This window comes from Carassius gibelio, chromosome B8 (genome assembly GCF_023724105.1).
Source record: "Carassius gibelio isolate Cgi1373 ecotype wild population from Czech Republic chromosome B8, carGib1.2-hapl.c, whole genome shotgun sequence".
NCBI lineage: Eukaryota > Metazoa > Chordata > Actinopteri > Cypriniformes > Cyprinidae > Carassius > Carassius gibelio.
The window spans coordinates 21,625,308-21,651,369 of NC_068403.1; the positions used below are offsets into that span (position 1 = coordinate 21,625,308).

At 35.7% G+C, this 26,062-nt stretch overlaps 3 protein-coding genes across 11 annotated transcripts in view; all 3 read right to left on the reverse strand.

Moving 5' to 3' along the window:
• Nucleotides 1–1,929: 1,929 nt before the first annotated feature.
• LOC127963247 (RNA-binding protein 39) lies at nucleotides 1,930–13,249 on the reverse strand. 9 transcript variants are annotated; one of them, XM_052563047.1, is made up of 17 exons: nucleotides 13,026–13,248; nucleotides 12,636–12,695; nucleotides 11,974–12,044; nucleotides 10,242–10,294; nucleotides 9,954–10,145; nucleotides 7,808–7,873; nucleotides 7,567–7,683; nucleotides 6,350–6,467; nucleotides 6,061–6,213; nucleotides 5,831–5,968; nucleotides 5,655–5,720; nucleotides 4,909–5,113; nucleotides 4,711–4,791; nucleotides 4,443–4,557; nucleotides 4,216–4,321; nucleotides 3,058–3,136; nucleotides 1,930–2,956 (listed from the first exon to the last, which is right to left on the reverse strand). In XM_052563047.1, exons 6-17 carry the CDS (start codon nucleotides 7,870–7,872, stop codon nucleotides 2,856–2,858), a joined length of 1,344 nt encoding a protein of 447 aa, XP_052419007.1. In that variant the 5' UTR covers nucleotide 7,873; nucleotides 9,954–10,145; nucleotides 10,242–10,294; nucleotides 11,974–12,044; nucleotides 12,636–12,695; nucleotides 13,026–13,248; the 3' UTR covers nucleotides 1,930–2,855. The 9 variants fall into 9 exon arrangements, with proteins under 9 accessions (XP_052419007.1, XP_052419004.1, XP_052419006.1 ...); XM_052563044.1 differs by having other exon boundaries at nucleotides 10,242–10,726; XM_052563046.1 differs by having other exon boundaries at nucleotides 13,000–13,248.
• A 1,475-nt stretch (nucleotides 13,250–14,724) lies between these two features.
• On the reverse strand, nucleotides 14,725–18,550 carry LOC127963249 (ammonium transporter Rh type B-like). Its single transcript, XM_052563048.1, has 2 exons — nucleotides 17,956–18,550; nucleotides 14,725–16,641 (listed from the first exon to the last, which is right to left on the reverse strand). The coding sequence occupies exons 1-2, from the start codon at nucleotides 18,400–18,402 to the stop codon at nucleotides 15,646–15,648; spliced, it is 1,443 nt and encodes a 480-aa protein (XP_052419008.1). The 5' UTR covers nucleotides 18,403–18,550; the 3' UTR covers nucleotides 14,725–15,645.
• Nucleotides 18,551–20,831: 2,281 nt separating this feature from the next.
• The window catches only part of LOC127963250 (solute carrier family 12 member 5-like), a 53,251-nt gene continuing 48,020 nt past the window's right edge, over nucleotides 20,832–26,062 (reverse strand). The window contains exon 26 of the mRNA XM_052563049.1: nucleotides 20,832–25,954. Within this exon, the coding sequence (XP_052419009.1) occupies nucleotides 25,863–25,954 (92 nt within the window). The 3' untranslated portion in view covers nucleotides 20,832–25,862. The remainder of the gene's footprint in view (nucleotides 25,955–26,062) is intronic.

Here is a 26,062-nt window from a genome sequence, read left to right on the forward strand (position 1 = left end):
TATGACGTATATGGGAACTGTATTCAATCCCGCCTGTGAGAGCAGTGAAGATAAGCCCTGAATGGTGTCAATCACCCCGACAAATAAGCGAGACAGTTCTAGCTAATAGCCGTGTCGCTAAGAGTGCTCGCATCTGATAGGTGGAACTAGACCAATGAGATATCTGCTCTGACCCTAACAAAATTTGCATATGCATATGCTTCATGCAATAACTCAAAGGCTGCACTAAATATATATATTAATATATATATTAACTGTTGGCCTATTTGCAGATACTACTAGTTGCTGGTAGCCATTGACTTACATAATTTCCTCCATACTATGAAGTCAGCACAACTTTTTGGTTACCAACATTCTTCAAAATAGCATTTTTTATGTTAAACAAAATAAAGAAACAGGGTAGGTTACTGATGACAATTTTCATTTTTGGGTGAACTGTCCCTTTAAGAAGTACATAAAGGCATGTATGTCATGTAGTTAAATAAATTTGTAAAAATAAATATAACAAGCAAAAATATATAAAAATATAATATGGATGCAAACAAGCCTGAAGCACAAGATTTGTAGTTTTGTTTATTTTTGAGGCAGCCTCTATTCTCAACATGAACTGCAAAATTTGTTTTACTGACTGAGATGACTCAGATTGGCTGGCAGATCGTAAGGTGTCTCTGATATCAGGCTGAATTAATGTAATATTTGATTTATTAACACAGATGGGGCGCAGGATTCCTCAAAAGGCAGTAGCTGGATACACAGAGCCAAAAAACCATCTTGGCTTCTAATGTCATGTCATAGTCTGTATGGTTCTTACAGAAGTCTCACAGAACTTGAATGCGCCAGTCTAATGAGAGCTGATGTAAAAGCAGAACGTTTGAACATTGAGTCCTCTTTTATTTTTAAATTGTTTTTTTTTTGGAAGTCTGCATTCAACTCACAGTGAGGTTTTTATACCCCTGAACCTTGTCCTATGTTGTTTTAGATACTCGCATTGCAATAACCCCTGTACAGTAAAAGTCAATGGTACCAAATATGGTTATCAACATTCTTAAAAATATCTTCATTTAATGTGCAGAGAAGAAATTCAAACTGGTTTGGAACAATAGGAGGATAAATAAATGATGAGCATAAACTATCCCTAGAATTACATAAGAAAAAAAAAACCACACTTTCTGAACACTTAATTCTGATTGGCTGGAAGGTGCGCCTTTAAACACAAGTCTTGCATCACACCACACACTAACAAACAGCTGCTCGCTCAGAGACAGTATGTTTTTTTAGCCAGGACACATGCCATTTGACATCATACACACCATATTGTCTGGGAAAGTTGGAATATTGCTTATGGCTGAGCTGGTTCATCTTGGGATTGGAAGAGAAGGTTTGGCTTTAGCTGCTCAGATTTTTCAGATTTATGCTACTTCCTGAGGCAAATTCCCAAGGTTTCAGTGCAGCTCAAATAAATCACATTAACTGGCTAAACAAGATTTGTATTTAATATTTCATTAAGCCCCAATGCTCCATTATGGGATTTTGGAATTGTTTCGAGTGTTGTAATCACAGTGAAGTTGACATAGGGCTCAAAACACATTACATTTCACATAATCTATCTCATCTAGCAGAGTTTACATGTCTGGTTAACATTAATAATAAAGCTGCAGCCTTAAAATGACTTCTCTAAAGGTGTGCGAGTTCATCCAAGAGTGCACAGAGCAGTCATCTGTACTAGACAAAAGGGTGCCACACATTTTGTTTTATTTACCCGTTGTTTTGATATAAATGTTTCTGATTGTAGTTAATAATGTTTTGTTCTTAGTATTTAAAAATCTGAAAAAGTCATTCAAATCATAATTTTCCATATCATATGGAAAACAGTAGGTTAAAGTGACTTTAAAGTTCACCCAAATATTTAAATCCTGCCATACACTCATGTCATTCCGAAATTGTATGACTTTAATCTTTCTTTCACTTTTCTACACAAGAAGATATTTTTAACAATGTCTATAACCAAACAGCTTTGGTGATTAAAAAATAAAATACAAATAATTTCTCAAAATAACTCAAAGGTTTGGAACAACATTAGTTTTGTGAATCATCCCTTTAACACTTCATTATTCAATCAACTAGAGTGTAAACCATACTAACATCTCCCTCTAGAGGTGTTCTGTCTATATCCCTTAATAACAGCATTAATACAAAGACAGAACTCATTTTACAGTGTTGTGAAAGTCATTTAATCAGTAGAAGATTTTAGAAAAATCAATTCTTGATTATGAAACGTTATAAATTCAAAGATGTTTTAGAAAGCTAACCAGCTCAACTATACTGCAGAAAAAAAAAATCTCATTTATTTTTCTTGGTTGTCTTTTGTTGCTTCAAAATAAAGAAACAAAGGAAATGAACCATTAGTTTACAACACAATGTCAGTCATGGCAAGATAAAGACTGATGAAAACTTTGACTTGAAGACCAAACAGAGAAAGAGAAACCTTATAAGGAAAATCAAACAAACAGAAATACCTTTCAAAAAAACACCAGAACCTCCTTCAAAACCGGTTTTCGGGAGTCAAGAGCTCATCTAGAGAGAGCGACGGTGTTACAGGTTTTCACTTATCAATAGACCACTGTACATACAGCTGAGAGCTGGTCTGAAGCTTGCGAAACGCAGAGAAGGTGATGCTAATGGCAGAACAACACCCCTGCTAAAATACAATATGAAAATATAGTCCAACTGTGAAATCTAACTCCATCCATTAGACGGCCCTCCATGACAGGACTGTCTCTGTTCATTTGGGAAGGGGTTTCAGGGTAAGCATATGGATCCAGACGAAGCGGGGTCAGCAGGGGTCACTCTGTGGATCACCGGTGCATGGGCCTCAGGGGCTCTGTGGCTGTGGCAGCATCTGGAAACAGGTTGTGGTACGTAGGAAGAGGCACGTAGGCTGCTGTGATCATTTTACCTGATAAAGGGAAGGAGAGAGCGATTGATGTCATACACAACAACACAAGGCACTCTAAGGAGAGGAAAGAGTGGCAGATGGGAGAAAATGAGATGGGTTACCTGCAAACCACCGGCCGTGCAGGGCGCCGACAACAGCCATTGCTACTGGGATGGTTGGACACTTTACATAAACATTTCCCTGCCAAACAAGAGCAAAAATTTGGCTTTTGGGTAAAAAAGACAGGCAGCCTATTTGAGCCCTAGAATGTAGGAGCGAGTTTCAAAAAACATGTTCAGGTCACATTTTGACCCAAAATCACACAGACTAATTTGCATTTAGAATATGAATAATCTTCAATAAATTGCAATATTATTTTCAATTAATTATGACAAATAAGCATATGCCCCTAAATTCTCATAACCATAATGTGTCAGATATAATTTCATAATTGATATATTCTCTATATGGTCATTTTCATTCAATTTAAAAATGTTATTTCTTTTAAAAAATTTCATTCAAATTGACTAAAAATATATATTTTCTTAATTGAAAAAGTGAAATGTGGTTTTATTTTGTACGACAAATGCAAACGTTCACACGTTTGGGGCTTTGTTGCTTTATTTGAAAAACTTTTATTCAGAAAGTTGCGTTAAAATAGTTACATTTTTTTTGCAGAAAATCTGCATAGTAGAATGATTTAGCAAGTATCAGTAGTAGAAGTATATTATTATTTAAAGTCTATGAAGGATCATGTGACAAGACTGAAGCTGCCTAAAATTTAAATTTACTAATCACAATAATAAATGGCATTCTTAAATATATTAAAATAGAAAACAGTAATGTTGAATTGTGATAACATTTTGCTGTTTAATGTATTTTTTGATCAAATAAACGCACCCTTGGTAAGCATCAGAGAAACTTACAGACCTTAAATGTCTGAATAGTACATGTACAAATACTTTATAATTCAAATTCTATAATTGAATGAAAATAATGACATACAAAAAATATAATTGCTCCTAAATTAGGATTAATTTTAAATAAGCTATATTTCCCCCTTTTTTTCATTTTGATGGGAAATGTGGCCATGTTCTCAATAGATTTGGTGATATTCAACTAATATGGCTATAAAAAAAAAAGGTTTACACACCGTTAATGCTGATGCTTTATAAATGTTAAACATCACTAATTTTCATATTGCATTGAAAGTGGTGACAAAAGTGATATTAACGGGTGTGTAGACTTTTTAAAGCCACTGTATGAAGGTGACGACATACTTGAGCAGAGTTCTTGTCGACGTATATGTGAACAATGCCTCCGTGTTTTCTGCACTCTTCGATTACATCATCCTTTATCTCCAGGTCCCAGCCAGGATCGTTTTCCCTACAGAGCAACACAACAAGACATTTTAGAATCAATTTCTTTCTTTTAAGAATGACACATGCCATTCAACATCTCAAACACTATATTGTCAATGATAGTTTTAATAATAAATGTAACTCACGCTTGTGGACTGAACATGTTGGAGAGCTGCAAGCAGTGTGTAGCAAGTGGCTGACTTGGAAGGTTCATAGCTTGGTTCATCCCAGGATTGGGAATAAGAGGTTGTGTGGTTGAGGCTGTCAGTGACGCAAAAACATACATAACTGTCACTGTAAAGGCCTTTTCACATGAATTATTTGGAGCAATGGATCAAAACAACAGATCCCTATTATTCAAATTCTATCATCTTAATGGATTCTAATCCCATGAACATTTTATCAAAGACGCACCATTGGCGAGATTTCCAAATGCCACAGAGCCACTCATCTGTAAGGCCTGCTTAGCAGCAGCAGGAATCTGCAGTCCTGTACCTAAAAACATCCCAGAGACACGTATAAATTGGTTTACAACCATGTAATATACACAAGTAGCTTGAATCAGTCTTCTGCACATCTGAGAGACCGTAACGTGCAACATTTAATCAGTACCTTCTGCGAGTCTTGCCATCAGCTGAAGTCGACCTGTTGTGCCCAAGTCAATGCCAGTTCTCTCCAGTTCATCACTGTCCAGGAAGGAGCTTGCAGATGAGGCATCAGAACGCTCAGTAACATGACCCACCTTCATTGGCCGTCCTGCAAGCTCGAAACCATTTAGTTGATCCAGGGCTTTTTTAGCACATTCTGCATCTGCAAACTGCACAAACACAGACCGGTAATCAGCATTGGATTTATGACACAAAGGCAAAATAGAACTGTCCTGTTTTTGCATTATATATAGTTTTTTATTTATTTATAGATATACGGTTTCCTTAGCCAGTCACAACAAGATGAAAAAAAAAAGCTAATTTAGAAGGTCATTTAGAAATCATAGATATGAACTCAACAGTAATACAAACCTAAATTATTATTAGAATTATTTTTCTTAAATACTAGACTTAATTTAACAATATTACAATAGTAATAACTCCTATTGTGTTTGAGAATAATAATAATAATAATAATAATAAAAGATTAAAATAGATAGTACTATTATATTGATAATCAAACTTTTTGGCCATAAAATCACAAAGATTGCAATTCAGTCATGCAGCTCTACTCACGTCCATGATGAGAGAAACAATAAGGAAGGACCAAGATGTTTGACTATTCATCCACTGATTATCTATTCAATCAGATGTCAAAATGTCAAATATGGCCCCTTAAACCTTAGTAAATTAGCATTTTGATGAACTCACTGATATGAATCCGTATCCTTTCGACCTGCCAGTCTCAGTGTCCATCATTAGCTGGATGCCCTCAATCTGAAACGAGAGGAGGAAAACAAACTTGTGTTAAATAGCAGATTCACTAGTTTTATCCTGGTTTAGCGGCTTATTTATGCATCTAAAACCGCTTAGAATCCCAACCGCACCTTTCCAAATGGCTCAAAAATGCCCCTGAGCATGTCTTCAGTTATATTGAAGTGCAGGGAGCCCACGTACAGCCGCATGGGTCCTGCACCGCCTCTCTGGAGCATGCTGGCCATGGCTGCTGCCCTGTTCTTCTCAGCCTGAAATACGCAAAAAATTCAACAAAACGATTCACATGCACTGCATTAGGAAGTGGAGAGGTGATTAATGCTCTGTCTGTTAATGCTCTGACCTGTGAAGCTTGGACTATGATAGGCACTCCCAGAACCCTCTGCCCCGTCAGGCCGATCGCCAGCGGTACCGATGTCGCATCCACAAACTCAATGTAGGCAATGCCCTTCGACCTCCGAGAGTTCCTATCCGAGATCATCCTTACATCACGGACCTTACACAAAGGATACAAAAGCTCTCTTGTGCTTAATTTGTCAGTTAACATCAGTAAATGAGGAGAAAGAGGAACCAAAATAAAATAAATAAAAAAACCACCAAAGCTAAGTTTGTTTTAATTAAGAGCATCATACTTTTCCCACTGCAGAGAAGAAATCTTCCAGATCTCTGGGTCTGATTCTGGCAGCGAGCTGCATGCAGAACACTGTGCGGGCGTCTCTCTCCTCTGGGCTCAGATTATCTATGGGCTGCCTGTTTGAAGAAGCACACAGGTCAACAACCACTGAAACACAAAACATTCCCTCTGGAAATGAAGCTTATGTTTCATGTCTTAAAGCTTAAGTTTATTTTTCTGGATCTACTCTACTCTACTCTAAATTTGAAACACAAGTTACATTTATGCTTAAAACCTCTTTATTTTACCTGGAAAATAATGATTAAGAAGATCTGTAGGCTAATATGTGCTCCAGACTTAATTTTTACTCCGCTATAACTTGATATTTGATAGGTTCTTTCAGTTTATAATATGTTCATAAAATAAAACCAGAAGACACACATTACATTTCACCTGTATATGAGCTTTGTGTTTCGAAATAGTGTGCAAACAATGCACTCCAAGAATGTAAATAGCCTAAATATGCTAAATCAGATTTTATATTAAAGTTGACACCAAATTGAGACTCTTTAGGAGTGAATCAAGTTAATATTAGATTAGACTAGATTATCCATGACATAAAAACATTAATATCAGGCTAAAAGGACCTCATCATTCTCTATTAAAAATGACATTCTGTGTATATCTATCTATTGACTATATTGAACAACATTAATTAATTGAAACAACTGCACAGTTATGCAGACCTTATAGCAAGTTTACTGAGAGCTGTACACTTGATAAATGATATGCAGAATTACTTTGAGGCAGAAGAGTTAAGTGTGCCTTTAACACGTTTTAAAAATAACTGCACCCATTTCCTTTTCTCAGCTTAAGTGCATTTAAGATGGCAGATTTCTCCTCGCCTCTTCTTAGTGTCATATAAAATAACCTCACATGTGGTTATGGAATAATTTGTGGTAATACTTTATTCTTAAATACAAAGGTTCCAAAAGGGGGTTTTCACAGTAATGCAACAGAACTACCATATTTGGTTCCTCAGAGAATTATTCAGTGAACAGTTCTTATAAGAACCATGTTTTCTCAGTGTGAAGAATACTTTAATAATCTGAAGAACATATTTCCATTTTAAAGAACCGTTTGTGCACTGGAAAGGTTCCATGGATGTTACAGGTTCTTCGTGGAACCATCAGTGCCAGTTAAGGACCTTTTCATGATGTTCAATGAGCGTCTCACCTGACAGGGCTTTTGTCCTTCTTAAACGGGCTTCTGTCCTTCTTAAACGGGCTTCTGTCCTTCTTAAACGGGCTTCTGTCCTTCTTAAATGGGCTTCTGCTCCTAGAGCGCCTGCGACTATAGTCAGAATACTCTGTCAGCCTGTGTTTCGCACCCATCCGTGTATGATTACTTATGACAGATGTACACATCAGCACACATTCAGCACACAACAGGCAGCAAGAGTCACAGATGAGATCACCTGTGTTTGGTGAAATGTTGTGGGCCAGTCTTCCCTCCGGGAACACCATTTAATTTCGGCCCCATACTATGACACATATAAAACAAGGGTTTTTCTCAGCGTTAAAGCAGTCAACTTTCAGCCATCGTGCATCGGCCATGCGAGGGCTACTGCATACTGGTAGTACCTGATAGTACTGCATACTGGCAAGTATCCAGTGAAAACCCATTGCAAGCCATGGCAAAACTATGGGTTCTGCCTTCAAAATATTTTTTTATTATTACTGTTAGTGTGAAAAAGAGACCAAACATAAGTTTTGAAATTATATTGGTAGAAATCACATGTGCGATTTCAGCTTCTTTAAAAATCCTGTTAAACAGACAAATTTAAGTGGAAAAACTACACTGCCCATAACCCTTAAACTATATTATATTTTATGTGAAGATGAAGTAAAGGTAATGTTCCATGAAGATATATTTTTTTTATTTCCTACTGTAAATAAATGATTAGTAATATGTGTTGCTAAGAACTTGATTTGGACAGCTTTAAAGGTGATTTTCTCAATATTTATATTTTTTTAGCACCCTCACATTCCAGATTTTCAAATAGTTGAATCTCGGCCAGATATCGTTCTATCCTAACAAACCATACATCAATGGAAATCTTATTTATTCAACTTACCAATGATGTATATATCTCAATTTCTAAAACTTGACCCTTATGACTGGTTTTGTGGTCCATGGTAACATATTACATTGAAATTTATTTTATGGAAAAAATGCAACCACGGTAATCACTGTTTCCTCTGTAAGGACCTTATATTATATTATTATGAATATTTGAAAAAACCCAAATGGAAAAATATATATTTTTGCAATCATGATCACTGAAGAAGTGGGCGATCACTGCTTGCCCAATAAGGGCATGCTGAGTCATCTGACTGCAACTGGCCAATGAACTTGCGGTTAAGGTTGCCCCCATGAACCAGAACACAGTAGGCCTGGATGGACATCGCCTCCAGGTTCTCTATTCTGAGATTTCCTCAAAACAAGCACCAGGCATCTTCAAAAACATAGCAATGTGCCTCAGCGTAAAGGAACGTAAGATTCAAGCATTCTTAGCAAAGCAGATGAACATTTAGCAAGACACTGACCGATCTCTAGTTACAACAAACTAAACTATGCTTCCCATATACACAACATGTTCAAATTGGTCCATGGTCTTTGGAAAAAAAGGAAAATTCAGTCATCATTTACTCACTCACATTGTTCCAAATCTGTATGACTTCCACTCATCTTTAAAACATACAGTAGAGCTCATGAAACGTAAGTTTAAGGCCCCGATCACACCAAACACATTTTTAGGGATGAAAACACAAGGGCACACACTGCACTGGCTTTTTTTGGTGACTTTAAAAAAAATAGCAGTGCGCTGTTATGTTGCTAGGCAACCACCAAATCAGCTGTCCTGTCAGTCTAATCAAAGGATTATAGCGTGAGCGCTCTATAATCTTTGGTTTTTGCTGTTGAGTAAACTGTTATATTAACAGAAGTCCTAAAAAATACAAAAGGCCCGCCTCTCGGAAGTCTGGCACTTTTTCTGCTCAGAGTTCTTTTTTTTTCAACTTCAGAGCACTCCTGCAAAAACGTGAGGCGCACAGGGTGCATAAACAGTGCACAGAACGGTCACTAACAACCAAAGATAATTTAAAAAAGGCACCTCTCAATGCAAAAAATGCATTCGGTTTGATCGGGGCCAAACTGTGCTTACTTGCTAGGTAAAAACCAATGAGATTTGCACAGTTGAGCTTACGTTTATCATATTTTACAAGCGATTTAAAGGTGCGTTCATCAATGTTTATAAGGGAATAAAAGCATTCAATGTGTGCATGTTTCTTTGGAAGACTTGGATTAAACGGCAAAATTAATGTCTTTAAAAACTTTTTGAAGCTTGAAAATGTTGTTTGAAAGGATCTCTTAATTTGTATTCTCAAGTCGAATGGGTTTTGGAACGACATGAGGGTTGAATTTTCATTTCTGGGTGGACCACTTCTTTAACTATTTTACTGTGTTGCAGATGACTGACTGACAATTTACTACCCTGATTTGGAAAGCTGACCAAGAGAAATAACATAGACTCTAAACTGAACAATCAGGGGTTAACTTACAAGGGAATTTTGTGTCCACGATAACGTCCGCCCCGATCCTTGCTGCGGGATCGCGACCGCTTGTGTTCTCTGCTCCGTGAACGTTTCCGCTCGCGGCTCCGGCTCCTGCGTTGCTCGCGGCTCTTCTTGCGGCCCCCACTTCTACTCCTCCGATGACCCGGACTCGGACTACGACTACCGCTGCGTCTTTTCCTACATGGAAAAACCCCCCACAAATTCCTTCACTACCAACATGTGTAATTAATTAACCTGAAAAGCAGGATAACAAAAACACAGGTTTGTGCTTACTTTTTGCTGCGTTCCTCATTACGACCATCGGCGCTAGAGGACTTGCTTTCACCCTGAACAGGATTGATAAAAGAAAAACATGAGGATGGAGAGGAAACATTGGAAATTAAGAGGGCAGGGGGATAAGAGAAAAGACAGAAATGCTACTATTGTTGGCTCCTTTATGATAAATTGCTTATGTTTTTCCTCGTTTTGTCACTTTGGATAAAAGCGTGTACAAATTGAATATAATCTAATGGTCTGTTGTAAATAATCCAATGTGAGGGGGGCCTTATTTTGTGTAAATTCAAGATCTTGACATGCTAGGCCATGTGTTTTTAAGGTAGTATAGGTACCCTGCTATCTTTAGCATAAGTCTTGTTGTTGTCATACTATAGAGCTACTAAAGGGCATTCCTGAGTGAAGGCTGTCAGTCCGTGTGATCTTCCCCAGTTTGCGTTGTTGGACTGTGAGAGCTCGATGCCATCTCTGTCTCACAGCTTGTCCTGAAGCAGACAGGGATTTACACGGCTTAGTCATATCGCCTCCCAAAAGACACCGCATCAAAGTCAGCCAAAAAAACACAACTTAAAACCTCATCAAAAGATTTTCAGGGCTTTTTTTCCCGCATTTGTCTCATTTTCACAACTATGACAACTATTACAAAAAAACAGATACAAATTCTATTTATATCTACCTTTACTGATTAAAAAAATATTATTGGGTAATGCATTTTTAAATAGCAAACAGTTTTACGATAAAGAGATATTACTAAATACATGCACAAACCAAATGCCAATGTCAACGGTTTTAGAGACCATCAAAACATTGGGTAGAGAGACAGTATTCATATTTAAAATTCATTTAAAAAGACAATTCTGCTCTTTTCAGGTTTGAACACCAAAAATGACCTTCAGTGCAGATCAAGTACAGTCCAGGGCTTCAGGGTTTCAATTCTTGACTCCAGGTCCAATGAGAAGGTTATACCATTTAAAATGCAATTTGCAATAAATGTTACTTCGATAATATGTAGAATTTTTGAGTTGTTTTTTATTTTTACGTTTGGCAGGGGTTGATTTTATCCATTTATAATGCATGCCTATGGTGTATTGTATGAACACCACCATTCAAAAGTTTGCGGACAGATGTTTATTTTAAAGAAATTCATACTTTAATTCAGAAAGGATGTATTAAACTCATCAAAAATGAGTTAAGACAATGTTACTAAAGTAATTAGTTTTCAAATAATACTGTTCTTGTGACCATTATATTTATTAAAGAATACAGAAAACACTAATAATAATAATAAGAACTGTTTCTTGAACAGCAAATCAGAATATAAGAATGATTTCTGAAGGATCATGTGACACTGGAGACTGGAGTAATGATGCTTAAAATGTTTTAATTCTATTAAAATAGAAAACATTTTATTTAAAATATGAAGATATTTCACAAATCACGATATTACTGATTTTACAAGCTAATCAAATTCAGTCTTGGTGAGCAATCTTACCAACCCCAGAATTTTGAACAGCAGCTTTTATTTTTCGTCCACTGCATCGGATTCATCTTTAACAGATTTTGGGTGACATGGCTGAAACCTGAATACTGTCTCTGCTCCATGTCACATTATGTTTCATCTATTGGCATTCATTCACCGTTATGAAACCAAATTGATTTAAAGGTGTATGGTGGCGGTCTATTTGTATTTTGGATCAAAGTACATTAATACATTGCGCAATTACTACCTTACTTTTTTTCACAGTTCACACTGGAATCAAAGATGTATTCAGGGGAGTAGAGGTGAGATATCATTAGGCAAGTCTATAAAAAGAGATAGATGGGCATTTATTTGTAATTCAGGATATCACACTGTCTCTCAAACACATTACACAGTCTTACACTTTAGTCAGGCACAGACAATAAAAGCAGGGTTTCTAAGTAGCCATAAGACAACACGAGTTCAATTCACACACAAATAAAAAATCTATTATTGTTTATCCACCCATGTTGTCCCAAAACTTCATTCTACTGAACGGTAAAAGGAGAAACTCTGAATTGTTTTAAATGTATAGGCAAGTTATCCTGTGGAAAAAATAAACTTATTAGATTTTTGGTTCTGAAACAAGACTACTGTACTCATATATACTATTTTTATGGTGATTTTGGATTTTTGTTGTTGTTGTTTACAATTAAAGGATAAAGTCCTCCTTCATGACTAAGAATGATGGATAGAAGCAATTTTCAAAATTTCTCCCTTTGTGCTCATCACTAGAATGATATTTATCCATACAGGTTGGAAATGCATATAGGTGAATAAACTATGACATATTTTTGTTGAACTAATCTTTAAACGCCTACAAAAAAACAAAAAACAAAAAAAAAACACTCGTCAACTTCCGGTCGTCAACCCACCTTCTTATAAGGAGCTTCCAGCATGGCCTCAACGTCGAAGTCATCCGCCATTCTGACCTGCTGAATATGAAAAAAGCAACATAGACTTTACAAACACAGCCAACCTCATGAGTTATAGTTTATGGTTCCGTTTAAGCACTCGTTTCATTGACAGGGCAAACAAAAAAACACCATCTTCCAGTCGAGCTGTGCAGTAACGTTAAACGCTCTCCAGACAACAACATCATTAATGTTACATAAGAAGCTAATGTAGACGCCACGCTCGTATCCATTTGTTACAGAATAACGTAATGCATGTTATATTTCCATTTAATTCTGAGCCCGAATCCTAATTAGACCAAAAGCTGCTTGTTTACAAAATTACCTGGTTTTATTGAGCACTCCGCTTACCGTCGCGAGCTCTTCGACGCGCGCGTGAAGTCTGACAGTCAACACAGCTTCGAAGCACACGGTCCGATCCGCCTATAGACGAGCAAAACATACAGCGAATAATCATTCAAGAAAAACAAATACCGATGTTTGAATCTGTGGATATTTAATAAGCTCAGTTCAGTTTGTCATTAGGTTTGCCTCACAAGACAACTTCCTGCTTTACCCAAAATGGACGCTGTGAGGGGCGGGGTTTCCTGTGGTTTCATAATACACGTTAGATAAAAGTCGAGGAAAGGAGAAATTTGAGTTTCTGTTCTTCCTGCGTGGTTATTCTTGCAGAATTTGCAATGCTTTTTTTCTTCTTCCTAAAATAATACTCTTAAATTGCAGAATCTAGCTTGGCGCTTTGTAAACAAGGGCGGAGCCATCAAAAGATTATAAAGATTAGATCTAGAAAGGCTTGAATAAAAATTAGATTTACATGAATATTAAATGTAATCTATACACTTATGAATTATTATTTATGTAAATTAATAAATACATCTAATATTATTTATATTTATGTTGAGATTAATGTTTATATATGTATTTTAACTCAAATAAGTTAATTCAACCGCATAATATTAATGTTTGAATTGTTGATATTATTGTAGGGTATAGTTTGCTTTTCATTCTAACTTCAGTTCTTCACACAACTTTACAGTAGTCTAAAATAATTGTCCAATGCAAAATTTAGGGCTATTATTCTGAATAATCATTTTTTATTAAAATATATTGACCAGATAGACACCCAAATCTTTAAATAATGTGCATACATGGTTTAAAGATGAAAAATATTTTTATTTGATAATTATAGCTTCAATTTTCCAGACCTCACAGCCAAGATAAAGTCTTGTAACGTTACTCGCTACCTGTTTAAGGGTTAGCATCTTTTTCACTTTTAATTCAATATGGCACTTGTTGTTTAGTTACTTGTAATTATTTATGATATTTCTGACTGAAAATAGTACAGTGGTTCAGAAATGTAATAGATATAGTTTATGTGTCTATATATATATATATATATATGTTACCTGCAGGTTGTTTGAGGTTTTGGGGTGGGAAAGAGATGGGGGGTGGGATCGGAAAAGGTCCTTGACTCAAAGATCATGGACTGTGAATAAACAGGACTCAAGCTCGGGATGTCTGTAGTGCAAACAATGCTATCGGTTCCAACTTCTTGTTTTGTTTTGAACAAATTAATTCCATGTAATGTATTTTGTAAGTGTCATCAATCAGCATTCAAACTTTGAGTAATAGCCTTACATTACAAAAGACTGTCACATTATTTAACTGGGATGCATTTATAGCCTATATATATATATATATATATATATATATATATATATATATATATATATATATATATATATGCTTTTAGATATGTACATATCTAGGCCTATCTGTCTAACAGACGTGTATAGACATGACCCCAATAAATACAGTCCTCCTGTCCACCTGTTAATTTATAACTTTTCATAAGATAGCTTTCATCATCTGTAAATGAACTGTAGTTCACATTTCACAGTTTTTTAACTGTAAACGATTCAACTTTAGCCCGTTTTATCTTTTGTTTAGAGAGGGAGGTGTCCGCTATTACTCTGTCAGTCTGGCTGTGCTGACAATACTCATATCATTTATCATCCATTTGTAACCTTGTGAAAAATAAGTGCACCCATTTGTATTGAATTATAGTTTACTTCAAATTTTAAAGTGTTTTAAACAAAAAAAGTTAATTGAAGATAAAATAATATACTGAAATAAAATACCACTTAAGTGCACTTAAAGAGAGACACTTTCATGACTGTTTCTTAACACACTGAAGTCACTTTCAATAAGCGCACTTTGTAATAATGTGAAATTCATCGGTTTACCTTAAAGCACATTTTATATAATTGTTTTGTTAATCTTTTGTCACTTTTTAAAGAGGTACACTTATTTGGATGTGTTTACTAACAAACTAAAATGCATGTAAAGTGCTGGGTTATGATTTCAAATGTACTATTTGATATTACATTTAAATGTTATATATTTTAAATCTACAAAATTGCAACATTATCATTACAATTATGTCTATGAGTTACAAGTTTCAATAGAAATTACATTAAAATATATTTTCCTAAACACAAATTCTTGTCAGTACATTTGGCAATACACATTTAGTCACATTTCAACGGAAGTAATCATGAATCTACATATAAAGAGTCAAAACGTTCAACTAACTACATTAAACAATTTAAACTATAATACATTTGAATAAAATTGCAAACATTATGTTCAGCTCGCACTTACATATATTATTTCCAATAATAATTACTCTTTTAAAAAGTATGCTAATGTGCAGCATACTTGTTTTTTATATCAATGAAAATGGATTATATAAAATATTATACAAATACAAAATTTGATCAAAATCATACACTTTTTGTATTTTGATACACAGTATACAAACCTCATCCCATCAAATATTAAAATAAACAGTTTTTGGGGGGGTAAATAGTTAAGATTTAGCAAGTTACACAGTACTCAGTTCTGAAGTTCACAGCAGTCCTACATTGACATTTATTCCTCTTTACTAACACATAGTCCTTTTCATTCTTCAGTCAGCATCAGTTTTGTTTGTGTCTCTGTGAACACAGGACCATACGTCCTGTGGACCATTTACGCTTTTGTAATCTGGTGGAACATTAAAGAAGAGCTCATCGTCAAAGCATTTCTCGTCGCTGGGGGAAGCCAGATACGGTAACTTGAGTACCACACCAGTCAGCAAACCCCCGACTGCTGCCACCGCAATAGTCCCAAACACGGCAGCTACCTGAAAGAGGGCTTGTTCCCGTGCGGTCCGACCCAAACCCGCTTCCAGATCTGGGATCAATTCCTGCAACTCCACTAGCAGAGGGTCTCCCTGTGGAGGGGCCCGATGAGAGAAGGTTTGATAGAGACTGGGGCCGTATGTTTCCTCGGTCGCCAACAGGATGGCACAGATTCCTGCTAGGCTGGAAATGAGTCCTGTCAGGCCGTGCAGGTTGTGAATGCCGCACTGATCCTGTATCCGCAGCCTGTGTGCTAAGAACGGGCTCAAGTATTTATACCCCAGCATGCATGCGATGCATCCCAGGATGCCCAGCACATAAGCAGCAGCCGGCGAAATCATCATGTCCACTGAAGCACCGACCGTTACACCACCAGCCAGTGTTACGTTCTGCACATCGGCCATGCTGATCTTGCCATTCTTGCTGAGCATGCTGGACAGGGCGAAGGCGGTGATTGTGGAGGCACTGAGACCTATGAATGTGTGGAGAATGGCTCTGTGCTGGTCGTCACCCTTCAAGGTCAGCGCTGAGTTGAAAGAGGGCCAGAACACCCAGAGGAACAGGGTTCCCATTACTGAGAGCAGATCCGACTGGTAACTTGTCGACTCTTTTGGGTGTCCCTCATTTAGGCTGGGCCTGTAGAGGACAAAGGTGACACCCAGTCCGAAGTAGCAGGCAAAAATGTGGATGAGGATCGAGCCCCCGGCATCGTTGATCTTTAGGTATTTCACCACAGCCCATTCTGTGACACCAAACACAGGGATCTCCAGCAAGGCCATGACCTGCACAATACACAATAAATATTTAGTTTCTTAGGATGCATCATTTAACCAAATTCAAAGGCTGCACTGCTTCTATTGACTGTGGAGAATGCAATCTGAGACCATACCGTGCCAAGCTTCATTCTATAGTGAAAAATCTCATTGAAATAGAATAAGTAGTGTAGTGTAATTAAAATACATTATTTTGGCCAACATTTTTTTTTCTTTTTATGGTATTAGGACATTTTTTAATCAGCTAAGACAAGGCTGCTCTGTGTCTGTTCAAAATTCTGTGTAAAGACATAATGCAGCATAAACTAGAACAAAGCACAAAGCAAGCTGTTCCTAGCTAGCTGATAATTTTCTTACATTTTATATGGTAAAAACTACACTACACTACACTATTACACCTTTTAATGCTATGTTTTTAATGCTACTTTTTAATTGATATGATTATACTAAAATTATTATCAGGTCTATCAAAAAAGGATTTTATCTTTCTAAACTATGAAAGCCATGGAAAAATCACAGCTTTTTTTGCAAAAAGGGCAAGAAAGGATGGCAGTGATCATTTTTTAACTAATAAATAGGATAAGAAAAAAAAATCACAATCTGTTTCTTTGTATTTATTTCAAAGTAACATTTATTGTCAGTATTGGGATCATGTACTAGGGTACTCTTTGCTAAGTGTGGATGACCATGTCGGTCAGCCACCACCGAAGACCAATTTTGACCCAGGAAAAACCCTGCTAAAAGTGAGACTAAATTATTCCTGCTCTGATGCACATCAGCCCCTAGTATGCAGTACAAATTGCATTCAAGAAACCTCTGAGAAGCATTAAATAGAAGACTTTGCTGTGTCAATTTGGCATTAGAGTATCACACTGTTTACTTACCCTTGTGAAAATTTGCACTTAATTGTATTAAATGTGCTCTTAAATTGCACTTCACATCTTGAAAGTGTATATTTTTAAGCAAATTATATATCAATGAAATAAAAGGCTCATTATACAGTATACAATAAATATATAGTATATTTTAATTTACCATAAATTCATTTTGATCTATTTGAAAATACACTTACAATTAACATTCAATTAATAACAATGGTGCATGGCAGATCCTCATCTCACACATACAATATAACAGGTGAAGGTGTTATCTCTTACTTTTTGTGAAATAATATAGATAACAGATTGTTGTTAATGTTCAACACATCTTTTCACTGTACCTTTTCAGTGCTGCAATCATTTGACAATGGAAAATAAGGCGAAACATCTTTTGTAGATTCAATATCTCATTTCAAGCCACCTGCTGCAAAAATAATATACTTACCAGGAGTTGCACAGGGCTCGTCTTTCCCATCACTGCTCCAAAAGAGATGAGCACAACAGCACAGGCAAACTCAGCATTGATCAGATTCAACACACCAAGATGAATCTTCCCATCGTAGTAAAACTGAAAGAAGCCCTGCACCAGAATGGCCCACTGAATGGTAAACGTGGCGATAAGGAAATTAAACACCATTCCACCAAAACCGTAGTGCTGGAAAAAGGCCAGAAGGCAGCCGAATCCGAGAAATATCATCACCTGAATGTCAGCAAAAAATGGATAGTTCTGATACAAAGAGTTCTCCATTGGCCTTGTCTGGTTGTTCTGTAGAAATGCATTAGCATCATCTTCATATGTCACAAAGAATGCATAGAGAACCACAATCATGACCTCCAATGCAAAAATTAGCGCAGGGAGCCGCACACGAAGATTGGTCGATTTATTCTTCATTTTGACTGTAACTGAGCACACTGCCAGCAGCCCTGCCTCGCTTTCTCTTCCTGTGACACTTATTTATTTTATCTACTGTAGTTTGATAAGCAGAATGCTGGCCATTGGCTAAACCATGAAGTAACATCACCCACATGCTGCTTTAGGCGAAGGGGAAGCCAACTGCACTTTGTCCTCAGTAATAACCATTCCCAGGATTTTAAATTACTCAGCAGTTTTTCAACTTCAAGAAAGGGTAATGTATAGACTCACAATATCACAAAGATATCACAAAAGAGTGATAGAAAGGAAGATAGAAGGCATAAAGGAACTCATTAACATGTTTATTGCAAAGATCAATGTCACAATCAGTTACAGTCATGATAGAAGCTCACAGCTGAGTTCATAGCAATGCACTTTCAACAGGAGTTCACTGATAGCACAGTACAAAACGATCTGCTCATTTGCATTTAAATAAGCAAAAGTGAATCTTTTAGATAGCTAGTGAGATTTCTTTTGAGAGATGTTAATGTTGATGAATTCATGAGAATAAAAGGAAAATCCAATCAGTTTATAAGTGTTTTAAATCTTGTTGAGCTTTAAGGAAAATACTGTAGAAGCTTTCAGCAATATGATCATATACTGCATGTTAACTGTTGGCTGATCTAGATGGACAGATAGATAAAGTTATATATTTTAAAGTGTATTTTAAATCTATTAAAATATTTGCTGACATACCACTCAAGATTTATTGATATAAAAATGATACACTGTAAGAAAAAAGTCAGACCTCTCCAACTCAAATTGTTCCATTGACTAATCACATCTAATTTTTGTCAATTGGCCAAACTCAATTAGTGTGAATTCAATTGGATAAATTCAAGTAGGCCAATAAAAAAAAAAGTTTTTTTTTTTTTTTTTTTTTTTACATTGTTAAACTTTATTGTACTACTACTTGTGCACAATGCACATTTCTTAACATTAAGCATAAAATGCCATACAGCCATACTTCTTCATAATTAAAGTGCATTAAATACAAAATAGTTGTTCCAATTTAGCAGACTTGAAGTACACCAGTTTAGTATGCTAAAAGTACAATTGCAGGATGTTTTTACATAAATATATAAAATGTATTTGTAGTATACTTAGCATGAATTAAATTAATTTAAAACACATACTAGTATATTTATTTTTTACTGGAGCAGATAGACAGACCAACAGATCTACAGACTCAACAACAGAAAGACAGAAAGACAGACAGACACTATGAACTGTTGTGTGGAAGTTTGTGCTGACCTATCAGAACAAATAGCAACTCTATTAGCCTGAAGAGTAGATTATATTCTGTGTAAAAGTCCTTGAGACTCTGTTTATTGAACACATTGTTCTAAACACTTTGGTCTATGTTGTCTATACTCTTTTCACAGACTGTTATGATGCATTTCAACAGTTATTCACATTGTACATGCAATTTTTATACTTTTATAAGTAAAAAAATGTAATTTAAGAAGGTTCTGCGTTCTCTTACAGAAAACAGGTTGCTGCATTAGTTTTCTAATGGTATTTCCGACTACAAATTGAACTTATCTCTTCTGATTATTATTTTTAATCAATATGCATTCCCCTGACCTTGGCTAACACTATGCTTTAGTGTTTGAGCTATAGGAACACCCTGACAATAACTAAAGGATGGCAAACAGTATGAAAATGATAAAACTGAACACAGTATGCTTTATTATAGACATACTGTAAGGTAAAAAACAGGTGAGACTATGCATGTACTAAAATCTTTTATCTCAACTTTCGTATTTGTCTTAACTGCATATCATAAAAGTCACCTGAACAAGCACATTACAGGTACATTTGTTTAAACATATTAACTCTTTGAATTCACCCGTTACATGTTTACACTGAGTGTAAATAGCCAACCCTGTTGGCAAAGGCTATTTTCACCATCTCAACCCAACATGGATTAGATATTTTGCGTTCAACACAAACAGCATAATACTTGTATTTGTATTTTGTGTTAATTGCACCCATCACTATTTGCATTCAAATGTAAATAGCATTTTTGGTAACACTTTAGAACAGGGAAAACTATGACTTTTCCCTCAGTACTTTCCCAATTTGCTGCTTATTAATTGTTAAGGTAGTTGTTAAGTTTAGGTATTGGGTAGGATTAGGGATGTAGAATAAGGCATTAATATGTGCTTAATAAGTACTAATAAATGGATTATGTTCTAGCAACTAGTTAAGTGACCCTAAAATAAAGTGTTACTGCAATTTTTTTTTTTTTTACTTAAGACTAAATATACTTAGATGGAATTCTGAATGAAACATTTAAATACAAATAAAACAGTTCTCACCATGACTATGCAAAAACTTCATGTTTTACTATGTATTACAACAAACGTCACGGCTTTCGCTTACAAATGAAAACACAAAAATAGTTGTAATAAATGACTTGAACTTTATTGCATTTTGTGCAGACAAGTCTATAAAATGGTCCAGTGAAACCATTATTCGTAGAACATAGAAGCTTTTGACAAGATAAAACAATAATTTAAGATATCTAGTTTAAATATATTTTCATACAACACAATTAAGACACAATATTCTATTTATTTTAAAATATTAAACTTGCATGAACACACAAATTAAACAGCTAGGCAAAGATAACTATAATGTGTCATATATTTACAAAAAGTAACTGCCACAGTTTAACCTCTCTTTTTCCAACAGAGTGATATGTCACATAGTCATATACATAAAGAAACAGAAACACGCCACCTCTTTCCCTGTTACAGTCATGCTCACAAACACACGCCACTTTGAATCCTCATGAGAACCGAAGCAGGAAACATAAAACACATCACCAATCAAATCACTGTCTTTGGATCTACACTGACTACCATACAAAAAGTGTCGAATTACCCTCCATGTGTAGAAACGCTCTTGCACACACTGCTGGAACATTTCAGAACTCAGAATTATCTGAAAATGCACTTTGCCATTAGAAAATCTGAATAAATGCTTCAAATTTGAAAGGATGACTGAGGTGAGGCCTGGTGAACCAACCCACTGAAAGATGTATCAGGAGCACTGAACGAATCTAAAGTAACTGTTAAACCCCCTTCTATTTGATCACTCTTAAAAATAAAGGTTCCAAAAGTGAGTTTTCATAGCAATTCAATTTTAGGTTCCTCAAACTAAATGTCTTTCAAAATATAGTTTTTTAATTTATTTTTATTAGTGTGGAAAATATCTAATTATATGAATAACCTTTTTCCAGAAATTGCTGAATATTTACTAACACTCAGGCTATCAGAGATGTAGATGAGTTTATTTCCTCATCAGGACAGATTTGGAGAAATTTAGCGTCTGCAGTGAATGGGTGCCGTCAGAATGAGAATCCAAACAGCTGATAAAAAAATCACAACCATCTATTGTTTTCACCTTTAAACTGTTGTTTGAGGCTAAAATATGAGACCTTAATCTGCAAAATTGCTTTCTTTAGTGAGAAGATCATCTTGTGTGAATTAGGAGAAAAGTATATGCACAGATCAAGCAGAGTTTACAAGCAGTACAAACAATTCAAAACAGTTTTTGATAAAAGAGATAAACTGGCAAATAGAAAATGTTATTGATGGAGTGGAGTTGTGTGGATTACTTCTGAATTATGGTGATGTTTTTATCAGCTGTTTGGACTCTCATTCTGACGGCACCCATTCACTGCAGAACACGCATTGGTGAGCAAGTGATGTAATGCTAAATTTCTCCAAATCTGTTCTGAACACAAAACAAACTCTTTGACAACTTGAGGGTTTGTCATTAAATTTTCATCAAATAATTCCTTTAAAGGTTCTTCACGGAACCACTGATGCCAATACCTTTATGTTTAAGGGTGTATATCCCAATACAGCATGATAAATCAGCTGTGGGGACTTCTTATTCCCTCCATTAACTTCAAGTCTGGCTAAATAGCTCATTCTATACAAGTCAGCGTTCTTAATATTGCACTTGAACGTTTTCATACACGCCACATCAGCAGTCACTTACAAATATCATTAGCACCTTCTGAAACACCTGCGATTTCAAATTCAGTTCGCTGGTTATTTTATAAGCCCTGTCAGTCCACTTGCATTCTTACAAGTCAGCGTTGCATAAAAAGCATTATGGTTAATCTATACAAATTCTAAAGATGTTTATTTCAGTTTCCCACAACAGTGCTCCATAGCAAGGGCATGAAATAAAGAATGTGGATATGTGAGAAAAAACTAACTTTGAATTTTCACAGTGCTTATTTCTAGTTACGCTTTGGCCAATTTGGGGTGGCTTTAGAGTTTACTGCCCCTTCAAGGGAAGATAAGGAATTACATACTTTACAACAAAAGGTTTATGACACTTGTTTATGCCTTAAGCCTTGGAAAAGGATAAGACGAATCTGATAAAATTATATTGTAAAGCCCTTTGCATCAATATGAATTCAATTCCAGATATTCTATACTTCATGATGAATGGGACATCATCAGTCGCAGAGTGAAACCTCTGTATCCAACAGCATGCAGCCAATATGGCTTAATCGTGACATTTTCCCAGCATGTTTCCCTTTGCATGACTTTAAATAATGTGGAAAGTTCTCATCAAACTGCAAGTCACCCTGGCAGATACGGAAGCTCTGATTTCAATCTATAATACTTACTAGTACCACTATAAACAATTCAGTAGAAAGTAGTTTTAGACCCTCGAATAACTAAACTGTAATTGCATAGGACTCAAAACAAGCCAAACTCATCTTGTGTGTTGTAAATTCCAACGTACAGCAAAGCAAAAGTTCCTTTAGATAAGATTATTATTTAAGCTAGAAACATAAGCAATAGACTTGGTAGAATTATGACAGGTAGCACTTTGCAATTCCTGTTTTCGATAAAAAAAAAAGCTCAGTTTTTTTCTGAGCATAACTAGAATACTGATAAAGAAAATGTACTTAGCTAGAATTCAAATTCTTTTTGCAAACAACAATTTAGTTAAATATCACTTATGAACTTACACACCACAATCTTTACACAATATCTTTCTACTACAAGTGTGAACTTTGACATGATAATGTATGAGGTATGCTTGAATAGTTAGACTGTTGGTGGCATTTTGACAACCTATCTGAGACATTTTGCCAATAAAGTACTTCCTGTCTCTGAGTTGTAGTACCCAAAACCCTGTAAAACATCATGTGAAAAATTACTTGTAAGTCTGAATGTAATACACTTTTGACTTAAATGCAAAAACTATACATATCGCATTTATTTTTTCTTTTGTTTTCAATCTTATGTTTCGGGGGAGTGCAATCTATTTACATTTTAAGGACGGTAGCAGCAACCTCAGCACAGTTTGATTTAAAATTTTAAAACATACAGTTAGTTATTTTCCTTTTTAAAGTGTCACAGTTACACAAGACGATAATATACTAGTCTATTCAGTAATCTAATATATTCCTTTTTTCTTTGATGCAATTTTACAAAAAAATAAAATAGTTCTTTAGATAAATGTCTTTTGATATCTTCTATTTCTAGCACACATGAACTAAATAATATGCTCGTGCTCGTGAATTGAACAGTCCGCATCAGTCGCTCACAGATGCTGCTTAAATGTAGCAAATTAGTGTTGTCTTTACAAATGTAAAAATAAATGAAAATTTCCAACATTCATGACAAACATTAGATATGGGTTTAAAATACTATGCAGTTAAAATATGCTTTTGATTTGGTGAAAAAGGATGATAAAACTGCATCTGCTTTAGAAAGTAACTGGTAATATCAGACGCATGATATGTTTTAATGTCGTGGCCCAGCACTATCCATTTCTTGTATATGAAACTGCGAAAATGTTTTATTTTGTTCGCTTTTTATTAAAATTCTCATATGGCACGGTTTATAATTAGTGATTTGGCAAGAGATGGAAGTACCATGTTTTTCCATGTTTACAATCAATCAGAAATTGCTGGATGAATAAATAATTTTCTTTGTATATAAATGTTTGAAATATAAATACTAATTCTTTTCTATTTACATTGCCTTAATATATATGTGATTCTGTTATTAAATGGGATTATTCAGGATTATATCTTCATGGAATATTTGAGCTGTATATGGGTTTTCCATTATTCAGCAGTACACGTGTGTAACCGAGCAATATAATTCATGTCTGCCGATTATATTTTAAGTGAACGTATCTGTGAAAGGAACACAGCCTTCAAACCCTCTTGTAATATTATAAAACCACTTTGAATCTACTCATGTACAAACACACACACACACACACACACACATGGTCCAGCCCTCTCATATTGTACAGTATATATGACTCTTAAAAGGCTGATGTAGTCAGAGGACATGCAGATGGTTTAAGGGCAAAGCTGATAGTCATTGATCCAGAAGTGCTTATACCTGGCTCACGTTAAACCCTGGTCAGTTCTGTCCTTGGTGTAAAAACACACCTCAGACATTTACGTGGTACACTGGAAGACTTGTTTTCAAGAAAGAAAGATTCCACTCTATTTACCCTATGACAAGTAATGAAACGATGAAGAGAGTGTTTAGGAACTAAATATAAAGCATAAAGAGAAGGTCACACTAGATTTTGAGTTTCATTCACCTCCATAGTTTCACATGCAAACAACCACAGAAGAAAAAGAATCTGGTGGACTTTGAGCTGCCTGTTCGAATATCTATAAAACGTTTGACCGATAGAGGATTTAAATATCACATCGATGTTGAGGAAACTCTCAGTTTAGGGATTTTTTCTATCTTGTTCTATATACGCTACCACTCTGGAGAGATTTACTCTGGACTTTTGAATAAAATAAAAAAAAAAAATCTAATAAACACAGACTTGGTTCAAAAACATTAAAAAAAATCTTACTAACCCTGAACTTTTGAAAGACAGTGTAATACAAGTTTAGATAAAAACGAACTTTTAAAGAAAGCAGGATGAATCCGAACAAATGCCATATTTTGACTTTTAAAATGGACTGTTTTGAAGTGCCCACCAAAAATACAGTTGTTTTGCACGTTTAAAATCCAGTGTGACTGTCCCTTCAATTTGTTGTTATGATATATAATATTAAATAAAGAGAAGTTGGATCAGAGTTTTTGGTCAGGTGCCACTGGAGAACATGGGCTTTCGGAAATGAGTCAGAAAAGACCAAATCAATCATTTACTGATCTGTGCGTGACATAAGCTGTTGAGTTTACGAGATGAGAACTGAGTCAATAAGAGGAAGATTGAGAGATAGAGGGATAGAACGTAATCATGTGGAAGAAGTGACATCTACTAAGCTGGTGTCTTTTTAGACTATGTAGTGCAAAGTCATCTGATATGTGCTGGGGGCGTTATTGCTCATGGTGTAGGTTGGGGGTCACTGGGACGTTCCGTCTATGCTGTTAGGTAGGAGGGAGGAATATTTGGTGGTTGAGCTGAGCCCCTCAAGAGTAGATGGTGATGACCTCACGTCCACCTCCACGCACGAGGAGGACCCTGTTGAGACCTTCAGTCAAGACCTCGAGGAACTCCATGTCTGTGTGAACGAAGTTAAGAAGCAAACTTTCACATTTACATAACGGCACAAAGCAACTTCACTGTAAACAAGTCTGAAGTCACTTATATTTAGATAAAGGACAAAAGG